Raw genomic sequence first — 15,229 nt, forward strand, 5'->3', positions numbered from 1 at the left:
TCCGTTGCCTACTATGGTCCTTCCGACCTCCATCACCAGACAACGATCTTTTTGACCCCGGTCTCCTGCCAACTACGGTCTTTCTGGTCTCGATCTCTTGCATACTACGATCGTTCCGACCTTCATCGCCAGACAATGGTCTTTCTGACTCCTGTCTCCTATCGCCTATGGTCCTTCCGACCTCCGTCGCCTACTACGGTCCTTCCGACCTACATTGCCAGACAACAGTCTTTCTGACCCCTGTCTTCTGCCGCCTATAGGCCTTCCGACCTTCGTCGCCTACTATGATCCTTCTGACCTACATCGCCAGATAGACAACGGTCTTTCTGACCTCAGTCTCATGCATACTACGGTCTTTCCGACCTACATCGTCAGACAACGGTCTTTCTGACCCTGATCTCTTATGAACACTACACACTCTCTCTTATATGCTTGTGCGCTGGATCTTTGTACAATGCTAAGACGTTAAACTATATATTTCTCTACCGCCGCGAATACTCCAGGACACATCAATTTTCAACAATGAAATTGACCAAGCGCGCAAGTTACAATTGTTTTTCTTATTGAAAGTACTATACGATAAATATAAAAAGTTAAAAAAATGATAATACTTAGTCATGAAATAAGTTTTTGTCACTCTAAACTTAGAGTTGAATATTTACATGATATGAATGACCTAAAAAAAAAAAAAACTTCTAAAAGTTCTGAAAGATTCAGAAGTCAAAACATTTATGCTTGGCTATAATGCAATGTGAAACTAGTATTAAAAAGGTCTAATTAACAGATAATCTAAAGAAATTGTTGTTACATTACCTATTCAAAGCTTAATCGATATGGCAAAATGCAAAAGAATTTAAGCTCAATAGTACGTTTTTTTTCTGAGGCATCATTTTTTTTTACTGTTTTATAAAATTATTGCAGAAAAATAATTTTTAAAAATAATTGTACAGTATAAATTCAAAAAGAAAGTTGCTAAATAAAAATTATAAATTTATAATTGTAATTTGAAAAAAAAAAAATAACGGTTCTAAATAAAGTTTAAATTACTGAACCTTATACCTAGTAAACTCTAATGATAGCTCACGCAAAAAACATTTGAATTTAGTTCCTATATTATCAGGATGATTCTCAATGCGAGGAGAGATTATTACGTGTGGTGTTCTGACCGTCCAGAGGTAAATTTAGATGTACCACATTACCCGAATGCATTGGGCCCTGGGTAACGTGGAGTGTCCGGATTCGCCTCCGAACGAATCTGGACGCCGCACATAATAATTTTCCCAATGCGAGACAAAGCAAGAGGTGATTTTTTTTTTAAAAAAAATCAATGCCTTCAAAATGAAATCAGAGATTCATGCTTCGTTTGTGACGGCTTTTTTATTGTTTCTTAAAACAGAATTTTAGTATAAAAATTAAAAAAATTTGTACTAAAATTCTGTTTTAAAAATCAATAAAAAGTTGTCATAAAGAAAGCCTCAACATCTTCGAAATATCACAAAAAGACTTAGTGTAAGATTCAAATATGTCTGAGTCTTTTGACATCAAAGCATTGGAAACTGACATCTGAAAGTGATGAATTTTCTTTTTAGTTTTTTAATTTTGAATGAATTTCATCATAGGATCATATAAGTTGCATATAGAAGTCTCTAACTCAAAAAATTTTAGATGATAATGAAAACTCTCAACTAGGGGTGTAAGTGAGCCGAGCCGGCTCGAACTCGACTCGTTAACGATCTCAAGAGCAGAGCTTATCGAGCTCGAGCCTACAATCGAGCTCGTATGATAAGCGAGCTCTAGTTCGAGCTCAACCGACTCGACTCGAAAGCTTATCAAGATACTCGACATAATTAAACATATATAATTATATATATTATTTTTATAATATTATTTATATATATAATAATATGCATCACTTTTCAAACGTGCTCGATCTTGAGCTCGAGCTTGATATTTTCTAAACGAGTCGATTTCGAGCCCACTAATCGAGTCTCGAGCTCGAGCTCATTAAGGATTAAACTAGCCAGGTTTGATAAGACAAATACTCGACTCGACTCGACTCGTTTACACCCCTACTCTCAACTATATACTATAATTAGGGGCGAGATGGGCCTCATTTTTTAGGGCGGATAAAATAGGGAGAATCAACTTGACTTGACCTAATTAATCAAGCCAATTTTGTTGTTTTCATGCAATGGTAGAATGAGGTGACCTAGTGGTAGTCATCTTGCCCTTCATCACCAGCAACCAAAGTGCTATGCATCCCTAGACTCCCTTGTGCTTACGACTTTTTTGTTTTGTTGAAGATAATGATAGGTAAGTATATGGTTGGCTGAACTTTTTTGCCTTTTTTGATGTAGTAATGCGGAAGGCACATTTTCAAGAATTTTTTGTCTACAACAAGAGTAGAGCTAGCATTTGAATTGTACTCTTTCGAAGTTATTACATCTTAATAAATTAAATATTTTCAAAGTTATTACAGCTCGAACATTTCATTCTTATTATAATTATAAAAAGATGTTATATAAGATAATAATTGTTACGTGTTAGAAAATTTCAGTCGTCGGTTGAGTGTGTATTTCACATTTTAGCGGTGTATAAAAATTCAACAAGTACAGAGTAAAATAAAAATAGTAGGACTAGAGAGTTTTTTAACATGAAAAATTCATAAAGGTAAAAAACTATGGGGTTTGGCCTAGTTGTAAAATTAACTATATAGTAAGTGATACAAAGATTCTCCCTTCTTTATTGTTTAAGAAGAGAGAGAGAGTCCAAAGATCAAGCGTTCACAGAGAGGAAGTTTATACCCAATAATAAGATTTAATTTTTATAATAGAGATTATAGAAATAGATGTCCATATGTAGATAACTATACACAAAAAACAAAATCTGGAAATGGTGGTGATTTCTGATTCATGTCTTCGATGGCGATAGTTGGTGGTGATCGTCGACGGTGGTGGCTGAAATTTGCAAGATATTTCTTTCTATAGCTCTCTTTCTCCATCTTCCTCCTCCCCTCATCTGAAGAATGAATGCCTATTTATAGTTTTTTTTTGGACTAACATGTTCCATAAATAGAAAAAAATAATTTAGGGCAAAGTTGGAGTGCTTCATCAGATGGTATGTATTGATTCATTCAATTAAAGAATTTTCGTCAAACATTTAAATGACTAAATGATGCCAGAATTAAGTTATATTGGGCTTGTTAGATTTGTCTCGTGGAGTTGCTCGATTTGACTATAAACATGCAATATTTGGAGATTATTTGTTTACCAAATTAATGCTTTGAAGCTTTCAAATATGCTTCAGTCATTTGGTTCAAGCCCATTTGGTCTCGGATTAGACCAATTTTGATATCATTGGGTTTGTCTTGTCAAAATGTTCAGTTTGATCATAAGGATGTTGAGATTGGAGTTTGGGTGATCCCAAATTTAATTTTGAAAATTTGTAATTCAAATATGTTCTGAGATTAGTGCATGATCAAGATGATTTTTGGTAACATATCAATAATAAGATGTTTAATATTGTTGGTGACAGTTAATATTATTAATAAAAAAATTAAATTATTGTTAATATTCTTCTATTGAAATTTTCTTGCATGCTTTGGCAATTAATATTTCCATTGAAATTATTCTATGATATTACATCTGTTTCAATCTGTTCATAACAATTAATAGTTTACAACGTCAGATTGTGAAACTTAAGAAAAAAGTCGGATGTTCTTAAAAAAAAATATATATTTATACAGCTATTTCCATCAAATATAAACCATCTTACTTTATATAATTACATGATGTTAAGCAATTTCTGTACGTTATTTACTAATTAAAAAAGAAAAATATAAAAAATACAATTTCTGGTGGAGTTGCTACGTCTCCTTTGAAGTATTTTCTTTGGAGCATCACAATGTTGACTTGTTGGTGAATATTGATATATCATCAAAAAATTATGTTGAGCCCCACAAATCTCGATGGAAAATCAAGTTGAAAATTCAAAAATTAAATCAGAGATCATCTGAACTTTAACTTCAGCAAACTTACAGTCAAACTGAATGTCTAGAAAATACGAACCCAACAACACCAAATTCGACTAATCCAAACCAAAATGGGTCCAAATCGATGACCCGAAGCACATTCAAAAGGTTCAAAGCACAAATTGGATTACCAAACGGTTTTCAAATGTGACATGCTTATAGTCAAATCGAGCGGCTTGACGAGTTGAATCCAACAAGCCCAAGATTGTCAAATTCTGATATCATTAAGACATTCAAATGCCTAATAAACGGTCTATGATCAACGGATTCAACATCGGCCGTCTATTCAAACCACTCACAATTTACCCTTGATCTTCATCCTATTTACTAGCCATGACACTATCAGAAAACTATAAATAGACCCCTTATTCTTTATTGATGGGGGGAGGAGGAAGGGTGCCCAATTAAGAAGAGAAGGAAGAGTTCTCTTGACACCAGACTCCGCCTCGACCACCTCTCGGCCACTAACCCAACGTTGGACTTCTGCCCGTCGTCGGATGTTCGTCGGACTTCTACTCAACGCCAGACTTATGCCCGTCGCGGGACTTTCGTCGGATTTCTACCCAATGTTGGACTTCTGCCTGTCGATGGACTTTCATCGGACTTCTACCCAATGCCAGAATTCTACTCGACGCCGAACTTCAGCCTTGTCTTCAGATTTCTACCCGATGTCGAACTTTAGCCCATTGTCGGACATTTTCCCGTCGCCGGACTTTCATCGAACTTCTACCTGACGTGGGATTTTCGCCTGTCACCAGATTTCTACCTAACACCAGAATACTACCCTACGCCAGACTTATACCTTTCATCGGGCTCTACCCGACATCGAACTTCTACTTAACACCTGACTTCTGCCCGTCGCCAATTTTTCGTCGAACTTCTACTCGACGCACGACTTCTACCTGACGCCATTTTTTTGTCTGTCGCCGGATTTCCACCTGGTGCCATACTTCCACCCGTTGCCAGACTTCTACCAATCGCAAGACTTTCGTCGTACTTCTACCCAATGCCTAACTTCCGCCCATTGCCAAACAACGGTTGGTTCTGGCCATTGTTGCCCGCTGACTACAGTCCCTCCGACCACTGTCACCAGACAACGGTCTTTCCGACCTCCTCCGCTCGCCGACTATGATTCTATCAACCAACCAAACAAATCAATATTAATTCTTCCTATTTTCACCATGTAACATACTCTATATGATGTATATTTGTTACAGCAAGCTAAGACTTTCTCTCAAAAGGGCCTCATTTGTGATAAAATTAATAATATTATATTTTAATAAATATTATAATATTTTTTTTATAATATAAACTTTTTTTAAAAAAATTATTCACGTGCAATAAAATTAGTTTTTTCAAAGTACTTTTTATGAGGCAATAAAGTCGAATTCCCAAGCTTCAATTCTTGTCCGCAACTTCAATTGATATATATCATAGCTATCTAACTGATCATATTTTATTAAATACTAAATATCACCCTTTTTTATTGCATTATATTGATAAAACAAACGTTTTTTCCTCTTGGATTAAACACTAGATTTTATGCTAAAATTAATATCTTCATTATTTTGTAAAATTGAATTAAAATATCTAAACTTATCCTATCTGAGGAATTTAAATTGATCGTAAAATAATACTTGTTGATACTAATAAATTTCATTCATCAAAATTAATCAACTTCCATTAATTGAAAGTATTTCAATTTCGATAATTTTGTTATTATTATTAATATGAACTAAATTTATTTATTTATTAATATGAACTAAATTTATATATTAAGAATTTGACTTTTAATAGGACACAATGGAGAAAAAGGATTCATGTAGCCGACCCCACGTATTGGAATAAAGGCATGATGTTGTTGTTGTTGTTGTTGTATTGATATATATAGGTTCTACTTTAATTTTCATATAGCAATCATAATTTATTTGGCTGTTATTTTTTAATTTTTTGCAGCAATAACAATTAAATTGATTTCCCCACAATAACTTTATGACCAACTATATAAATTATTATAGACATCTGAAAGAATCTCTTAGTTAAATAATTTGTACATAAGTTAGGATATTAAAGTTGAAAATTTATCTGGTCGCAAGGCTGATTAGTCATTTGAAATTTGTCGAGTGTTAAAATGTTTTTCTAGGGAGAGAAATCATTGGTCTCTCATATAGAACAATTCAATTTGAATTTTCTTATGGAATTAAAAATCATGATAATATGGCTCATAGTATATATAAAATTATTTTTTCATATATAATTTTATAAGTGCAATTTGATCAAGTGACCTTTTATTTATATTTCTATTATTACATATGAACCATATGTCACTTGTTCAAAGCCGGTTTTGCCACCAAAATAAGTGGCGTTCTCTTTGGAGAAACCATCCCAGGTGCAGACCCCATTTCAATATCTTCTTTGGTCATTCCATTGGGAAATTCCCAATCAAATTCATGGAGTAGATTTGCCAAACACAGCTCAATATTAGCCAGGCCAAGTGCCAATCCAGGGCAGATCCTTCTTCCTCCACCAAATGGTATGAGCTCAAAGTCGCTCCCTTTAAAATTAACAAGGCTGTTCTCGAATCTCTCAGGCATAAAAAGCTCAGGATCTTTCCAGTACTTAGGATCCCTTCCAATAGACCATACGTTAACATATACCATCGTCTTTGCCAGAATATCATAACCATTTATCTTGGTATCTTTCATGGACTCTCGGGGTGGTAGCAATGGGATGGGCGGATTAAGCCTCAATGTCTCCTTTATTACTAACTTGAGATAATGAAGATGTTGTAGGTCGTTCACTCGCACTTTTTCTTTGCCAGCAACCACTCGCCAAACCTCCTCTTGTGCCCTTTTTAAGGCACATTCATTTCTTATTAGATTTGCCATCGCCCATTCAATAGTTGCTGCAGATGTATCTGTTCCTGCTATAATTAGATCCTATAAAAGAGAGGTAATTATCATTTTATTAAAAAATTATATATATATATACTAATTTTGGATTGACTTAAAAAATCAGATAAGTTAATTTGAAATAAAATATGCAACTCATTTTAGTATGTTGGTTGAGAGCTTTGGCTACTAACCAAGATGCTTTGGATTCGAGTATTGCATATGTGATGTGTGTGTGAGTTTGGCCAAAAAAAGTATAAATATTTGATATTTAAGCTTATAGGGTCCCTAAAAGTTTTAAAATACTATGATTTTTAGACAATTGCCCCCAGCATAATCAAACGATGAATCAAATACAAAGAAAAATAATAAGAAAAAAAATTCAAAAATATCCTTACAACTAAAATTTATTTGAACCCCGCCAGGGGGCACTTCCCACTTGGACCCCCGACATATCTACGAAGCGTACAACGATCAATGATATGAACAAATAAGGGTCAAGCCAACTTCAAGGTAAGAAAAAAATAATCTCTATACTATTTGCCCCCTGAAAATTAAGCTGAATCCGCCCCTATTTGATACGTACATAGCAAGATATAAAGTGATATGTATGTAAAAAGAAAGAAAGAAAAAAAAAAGATTACCATGAGAATGGCTTTGATTTGATCAATAGATAGAGAGGCGCCATCCTTTGTATTTTGAAGATTAAGAAGGGTATCAAGAAAATACATTTCACGTCTCCCATCTCTTTTAATGACCAGTAGCCTTTCCTTGATACTCTCCTCAAGAAAGAAATCCATTTTTTTAAAAACCTTGTCCAGGTTCCCTCGCCAGCCAGTCAACAAATCAATCCAACCCAGTGACGGAAATAAATCTGCTGCTCCAAACTCGTTCAATAGTATAACCAACTCTCTAAGCATATTCTGTAGCGGACTTGTCCCACACTCTCCATCAGCTGAAATCCTCTTCCCAAAAACCTCTCGAAATATAACATTATTGAAGAAACAAATTAAGATTTCGCTCATATTTATCGGCTCGCCACCAGAAGAAGCTGTTGATATGGTCTTTAGGAGTATTTCGACTTCTTCTCTGCGAATGGACTCGAAAGATAGAACTTTATTGGGACTAAAAACTTCTTGCGTACCAAGCCGCCTGAGTTGTTTCCAGTTATCGTCATAATGGGAGAAAGCTATATCTTTGCCTCCATAGGATAAGCGTTTGAGGGAAGCCGTTTGCTTGCGATTACAAAATATGTGATCTTGGGATTTGAGTATTTCAGAAGCGTTATCGGCATCGGAAATGAGAATCGTGGGGATTTGTCCCAGGTGGAGTTGAATGAGTGGGCCATATTTTTGGGAGAGAAGGTGGAGAGATATGTGGGGTATTTTTCCGATGCTGAGGAGGTTTCCGATGATAGGGAGCGGTGGAGGGCCGGGGGGGAGGTTTAGGGTTGTTCTGCGGCGACGATGGAAGGTAAAGAGGAGGAAGATCAACGGAAGGAAGACGAATAGGCATAGGCTGGCCAGCGTTTCTTTAATCAGGTTGCTGACCATTCTTGCTCGACTTTCTTATTCAATTTCTCAATGTTGCTAACATATTTATAGGATGACTACTGTGTTGTTATATGGAACCCTCTTTCTAAAATAATTTTGGAGGCAACCTAGTAGAAGTAGGTCATGTAGGGGTGTCATTTCAGATCAAAGGGTCAGGTTTGAGTCCAACTCGAATTGATCTGGGCTTAAACGAGTTGATCAGAACCAGACCTGTTGTTGCAAACGGGTCAAGTTTGTCCGCCCGAACCCAACCCATTGGGTTATTGGGTTGACTCGACCTGACTCGCGAACCTGAGTGCCGTGGGCTGAGTCCAAAACACAAGTCTACGTCAGACGCGAGTTCGCAACTGCGTGTACGATTGCGGGGAAGATGCCAAGGCAGACAGCGACGCAGTGTCGAGCCGTGTGTGGGGAAGGCGCCAGGGCGGCGCTGCAGCTGGTGCGGGACCACCGGGACGGCGCAAGTTCGGTCGTGCGGGACAACGAAAACGGCAGCTCGCGGTATGCTAGTCTGCTACTCCGTGCGCGAGTGTGACCGATTGACACGAGACGGCTAGAACCAGGACGGAGGCAGGCCAAAGCGACCGAGTGATGCGAGGCTCGACGCGACTGGATCCGGGTCAATTTTGGTTGACCCACTAATTTCCGGGTCAACCCGAACCTGACCCGTTTTTCAAATGGGTCGGAAATCCGAACCCGGACCCGACCCATTTTTCAAACGGGTTGACCCAAACTTGAATTTTTTCAAGTCGGATTTTGGATCATGTCAAAAATTGACACCCCTAGGTCAGGTTATTCGAATTAATTCTAGGAGATAAATTGGAAAAGGATAGGTGGGCAACCAAACTCTTAATATCAAGCGAGTGCGGTTAAAAATAACAACTCTACAAGCGAACAAAAATATGGAGTTTAAGAGGTAAAATGATAGATAGATCAACACATAAATATCGAGTGATTGAGATTGATAATGATAAATAGAAAACAATCATTTAATATTAAGAGATTATTAGGAAGTAACATAGACCCATGGAAATAAGTAATTTAAAAAAAAATATTTGCATATAATACACTAAACATTTTTTTTTATTTTTTTATTTTTTTTATTTTTTATTTTATTTTTTTTTTATTTTATTTTTATATAATACACTAAACATGAACCTAATGTAAAATTTAAAATATAAGAATCAAGAATTATGATTCTTTTCGTCATTATCATAAATAGTTAGTATAAAATTAATCACGACAAGAGAACATTTAAAAATAATTGAAATACAGAATTCTTCTAATCTCATACAAAGTTAGGCTTTATTTGTGAGAACATTTAAAAAATAAATTTGGAGATAACCAAATAAGCCAGATTGTTAGAATAAATTCTAGGATATTGGAAAATAAAAGGTGGGCAAGAAAACATTTAATATCAAGCAAGTATTATTGAAAATGATGGCTATACAAGTGAACATAAAATGGAATTTAAGAGGCAAAATGATAGGTATACCAACAAATAAATATTAGCATATTAAGATAAATAATGATTGTTGCATCATGTAATATTCGTGACTGTAGAGAGATATAGAGTTCAGTGTTGAAGCTTTCTATGAAGATGTAGTATACAGGCAAATAAGATAGAGGGGTGCAAGCGACATAAGTGACACCAAAATTTTTATGTAAAAAATCCTGAAAAGAGGAAAAACTAGGGGTGTTGATATTTGACACGACCCGAAAATCTGACTTGAACCCGACCCGAAAATTTCGGGTTATGGTCAACCCAAACCCGAAATGGGTCGGGTTCGGGTTGATCCTTTGACCCGAAATTGACCTGAAAACCTATTTTTGACCCGACGACCTGAGATTGACCCATTTCTAACCCGAAAAGTGGAGATTGACCCATTTTTGAACCCGAAAACTAGTATTTTTTTATGGTCTCGGGCAGGGGTGTCAATTTCGGGTCACAGGTAGGGTTTGGGTCGAACCCGGAACTGACCCGGGTTCAAACGGGTCAACCCTAACCGACCCGGGTAGACAAACGGGTTGGAAAACCGAACCCGGACCCGACCCGGCGGGTTGCCGGGTTGACCCGACCCGACCCGGTTTGGGTGGCCGGCGCTGGAACGGCGGCGGCGCCGGACGACGGGGGACGCCAGAGCGGACAGCGATGGCAGCGGGCGCGCGGCGCCGGGCCATATTTTCCGGGTCTAACCCGAACTGACCCGTTTTTCAAATGGGTCGGAAATCCGAACCCGGACCCGACCCATTTTTCAAACGGGTTGAACCAAACTCGAATTTTTTCAAGTCGGATTTTGGATCATGTCAAAAATTGACACCCCTAGGTCAGGTTATTCGAATTAATTCTAGAAGATAAATTGGAAAAGGATAGGTGGGCAACCAAACTCTTAATATCAAGCGAGTGCGGTTAAAATAACAACTCTACAAGCGAACAAAAATATGGAGTTTAAGAGGTAAATGATAGATAGATCAACACATAAATATCGAGTGATTGAGATTGATAATGATAAATAGAAAACAATCATTTAATATTAAGAGATTATAGGAAGTAACATAGACCATGGAAATAAGTAATTTAAAAAAAAATATTTGCATATAATACACTAAACATTTTTTATTTTTTATTTTTTTATTTTTTTTTATTTTTTTTTATTTTATTTTTATATAATACACTACCATGAACCTAATGTAAAATTTAAAATATAAGAATCAAGAATTATGATTCTTTTCGTCATTATCATAAATAGTTAGTATAAAATTAATCACGACAAGAGAACATTTAAAAATAATTGAAATACAGAATTCTTCTAATCTCATACAAAGTTAAGGCTTTATTTGTTAGAACATTTAAAAAATAATTTTGGAGATAACCAAATAAGCCAGATTGTTAGAATAAATTCTAGGATATTGGAAAATAAAAGGTGGGCAAGAAAACATTTAATATCAAGCAAGTATTTTTTAAAATGATGGCTATACAAGTGAACAAAAAATGGAATTTAAGAGGCAAAATGATAGGTATACCAACAAATAAATATTAGCATATTAAGATAAATAATGATTGTTGCATCCTGTAATATTCGCAGCTGTAGAGAGATATGGAGTTTGCGTCGAAGTTTTTCTATGAAGATCTAGTACACATGCAAATAAGAGAGACGGGTGCAAGCAACATAAGTGACACCAAAATTTTTATATGAAAAATCCTGAAAAGAGGAAATACTAGTGGTGTCAATATTTGACACGACCCGAAAACCAGACTCAAACCCTACCCGAAAATTTCGGGTTAGGGTCAACCCGAAAATTTCGGGTTAGGGTCAACCCGAAAATTTCGGGTTAGGGTCAACCCGAACCCAAAATGGGTCGGGTTCGGGTTTAAACAACTTCACCCGTTTCAAAAATCAGGTCGGGTTCGGGTTGACCCTTTGACCCAAAATTGACCTGAAAACCCGTTTTTGACCCGACAAACCGAGATTGACCCATTTCTGACCCGATTTTACCCGAAAGTGGAGATTGACCCGATTTTTGGACCCTAAAACTAGTATTTTTTTCATGGTCTTGGGTCATTTGGGTCGTGTCGGGTTGACTTTGTAACATCAGTTTTTGCTCCAGGTTCGTCCGGACGAAGTTGATGTCCGGGACGATCGGTACAGGTTGTTCAAGGAAAACAGTTTTGTTGCATGGTTCGTCGGGACGAAAGTTGGTTCGTCTGGACGAAAATTCTCCAAAGGACAAGTCGCCGGGGACGTTATTAATCTCGTCTGGACGAAATTCGTCCAGAGCCACTTCGTCCGGGACGAAGTTTCGATCGTCCGGGACGATCAGTCTGGATATATATAGAAATGAGATATTTTGAAGAGAGAGAAAAGCCCAGGAGAGAGAAAAACAAAGGAAAAAGTGGAAAAGTGGATTTTTGGGCGACGCCGGGCCGTTTTTGTCCGTTGCAGTAGTTCAAGAAATTGGTGTACGCAAGGTAAGGCACATTCCTCCTTTCTCAATTTTCAGAACGGTGAAGTTTGAACGACTTTTCTGTCCGGATTTCGTTTTTGTTAGCGAATTTCGTCCGTATTTTCCGATTGGTTCAGTTTTTACCGCGTAACTTTTGATATGTTTCTGAGGTGCCGAGTGTGCACATTTTGATTATTTTCTGGAGAATTTTGATTGACCCACTAATTTCCGGGTCAACCCGAACCTGACCCGTTTTTCAAATGGGTCGGAAATCCGAACCCGGACCCGACCCATTTTTCAAACGGGTTGAACCAAACTCGAATTTTTTCAAGTCGGATTTTGGATCATGTCAAAAATTGACACCCCTAGGTCAGGTTATTCGAATTAATTCTAGGAGATAAATTGGAAAAGGATAGGTGGGCAACCAAACTCTTAATATCAAGCGAGTGCGGTTAAAAATAACAACTCTACAAGCGAACAAAAAATGGAGTTAAGAGGTAAAATGATAGATAGATCAACACATAAATATCGAGTGATTGAGATTGATAATGATAAATAGAAAACAATCATTTAATATTAAGAGATTATTAGGAAGTAACATAGACCCATGGATAATAATTTTTTAAAAAAATATTTGCATATAATACACTAAACATGAACCTAATGTAAAATTTAAAATATAAGAATCAAGAATTATGATTCTTTTCGTCATTATCATAAATAGTTAGTATAAAATTAATCACGACAAGAGAACATTTAAAAATAATTGAAATACAGAATTCTTCTAATCTCATACAAAGTTAAGGCTTATTTGTGAGAACATTTAAAAAATAAATTTGGAGATAACCAAATAAGCCAGATTGTTAGAAAAAATTCTAGGATATTGGAAAATAAAAGGTGGGCAAGAAAACATTTAATATCAAGCAAGTATTATTGAAAATGATGGCTATACAAGTGAACATAAAATGGAATTTAAGAGGCAAAATGATAGGTATACCAACAAATAAATATTAGCATATTAAGATAAATAATGATTGTTGCATCATGTAATATTCGTGACTGTAGAGAGATATAGAGTTCAGTGTTGAAGCTTTCTATGAAAGATGTAGTATACAGGCAAATAAGATAGAGGGTGCAAGCGACATAATAGACACAAAATTTTTATGTGAAAAATCCTGAAAAGAGGAAAAACTAGGGTGTTGATATTTGACACGACCCGAAAATCTGACTTGAACCCGACCCGAAAATTTCGGGTTATGGTCAACCCAAACCCGAAATGGGTCGGGTTCGGGTTGATCCTTTGACCCGAAATTGACCTGAAAACCTATTTTTGACCCGACGACCTGAGATTGACCCATTTCTAACCCGAAAAGTGGAGATTGACCATTTTTGAACCGAAAACTAGTATTTTTTTATGGTCTCGGGCAGGGGTGTCAATTTCGGGTCACGGGTAGGGTTCGGGTCGAACCCGGAACTGACCCGGGTTCAAACGGGTCAACCCTAACCCGACCCGGGTAGACAAACGGGTTGGAAAACCGAACCCGGACCCGACCCGGCGGGTTGCCGGGTTTGACCGACCCGACCCGGTTTGGGTGGCCGGCGCTGAAACGGCGGCGGCGGACGCGGGGACGCGAGCGCGGCGGGCGGACGCGAGCGGGACAGCGCTGGCACGCGCGGGCCGCGTCGGGCGCGGCCATTTCCGGGTCAACCCGAACCTGACCCGTTTTTCAAATGGGTCGGAAATCCGAACCCGGACCCGACCCATTTTTCAAACGGGTTGACCCAAACTCGAATTTTTTCAAGTCGGATTTTGGATCATGTCAAAAATTGACACCCCTAGGTCAGGTTATTCGAATTAATTCTAGAAGATAAATTGGAAAAGGATAGGTGGGCAACCAAACTCTTAATATCAACGAGTGCGGTTAAAAATAACAACTCTACAAGCGAACAAAAATATGGAGTTTAAGAGGTAAATGATAGATAGATCAACACATAAATATCGAGTGATTGAGATTGATAATGATAAATAGAAAAAACATCATTTAATATTAAGAGATTATAGGAAGTAACATAGACCATGGAAATAAGTAATTTAAAAAAAAATATTGCTATAATACACTAAACATTTTTTTTATTTTTTTATTTTTTATTTTTTTTTATTTTTTTTTATTTTTTTTTTTATAATACACTACATGAACTAATGTAAAATTTAAAATATAGAATCAAGAATTATGATTCTTTTCGTCATTATCATAAATAGTTAGTATAAAATTAATCACGACAAGAGAACATTTAAAAATAATTGAAATACAGAATTCTTCTAATCTCATACAAAGTTAAGGCTTTATTTGTTAGAACATTTAAAAATAATTTTGGAGTAACCAAATAACAGATTGTTAGAATAAATTCTAAGATATTGGATAAAAGGTGGGCAAGAAAACATTTAATATAAGCAAGTATTTTTTAAAATGATGGCTATACAAGTGAACAAAAAATGGAATTTAAGAGGCAAAATGATAGGTATACCAACAAATAATATTAGCATATTAAGATAATAATGATTGTTGCATCCTGTAATATTCGCAGCTGTAGAGAGATATGGAGTTTAGCGTCGAAGTTTTCTATGAAGATCTAGTACACATGCAAATAAGAGAGACGGGTGCAAGCAACATAAGTGACACCAAAATTTTTATATGAAAAATCCTGAAAAGAGGAAATACTAGTGGTGTCAATATTTGACAGACCCGAAAACCAGATCTCAAACCCTACCCGAAAATTCGGGTTAGGGTCAACCTGAAAATTTCGGTTGG

The 15,229-nt window shown here is 36.5% G+C and overlaps 1 protein-coding gene across 1 annotated transcript; it reads right to left on the bottom strand.

The window, feature by feature from the left end:
• Positions 1 to 6,354: 6,354 nt before the first annotated feature.
• Positions 6,355 to 8,474, bottom strand: LOC110109162 (cytochrome P450 71A1-like). Its single transcript, XM_020840100.2, has 2 exons — positions 7,566 to 8,474; positions 6,355 to 6,969 (listed from the first exon to the last, which is right to left on the bottom strand). Exons 1-2 carry the CDS (start codon positions 8,472 to 8,474, stop codon positions 6,355 to 6,357), a joined length of 1,524 nt encoding a protein of 507 aa, XP_020695759.1.
• Between the last annotated feature and the right edge of the window lie 6,755 nt (positions 8,475 to 15,229).

This window comes from Dendrobium catenatum, unplaced genomic scaffold, assembly GCF_001605985.2.
Source record: "Dendrobium catenatum unplaced genomic scaffold, ASM160598v2 fragScaff_scaffold_1056, whole genome shotgun sequence".
NCBI lineage: Eukaryota > Viridiplantae > Streptophyta > Magnoliopsida > Asparagales > Orchidaceae > Dendrobium > Dendrobium catenatum.

Excerpts from the sequence above, each read along its gene's own strand:
- LOC110109162 (XM_020840100.2), bottom strand. The coding sequence starts at position 8,474 with ATGGTCAGCAACCTGATTAAAGAAACGCTGGCCAGCCTATGCCTATTC. Across the intron at positions 6,970-7,565 it reads AAATCAAAGCCATTCTCATG|GATCTAATTATAGCAGGAAC; the intron begins GTAATCTTTTTT and ends TCTCTTTTATAG.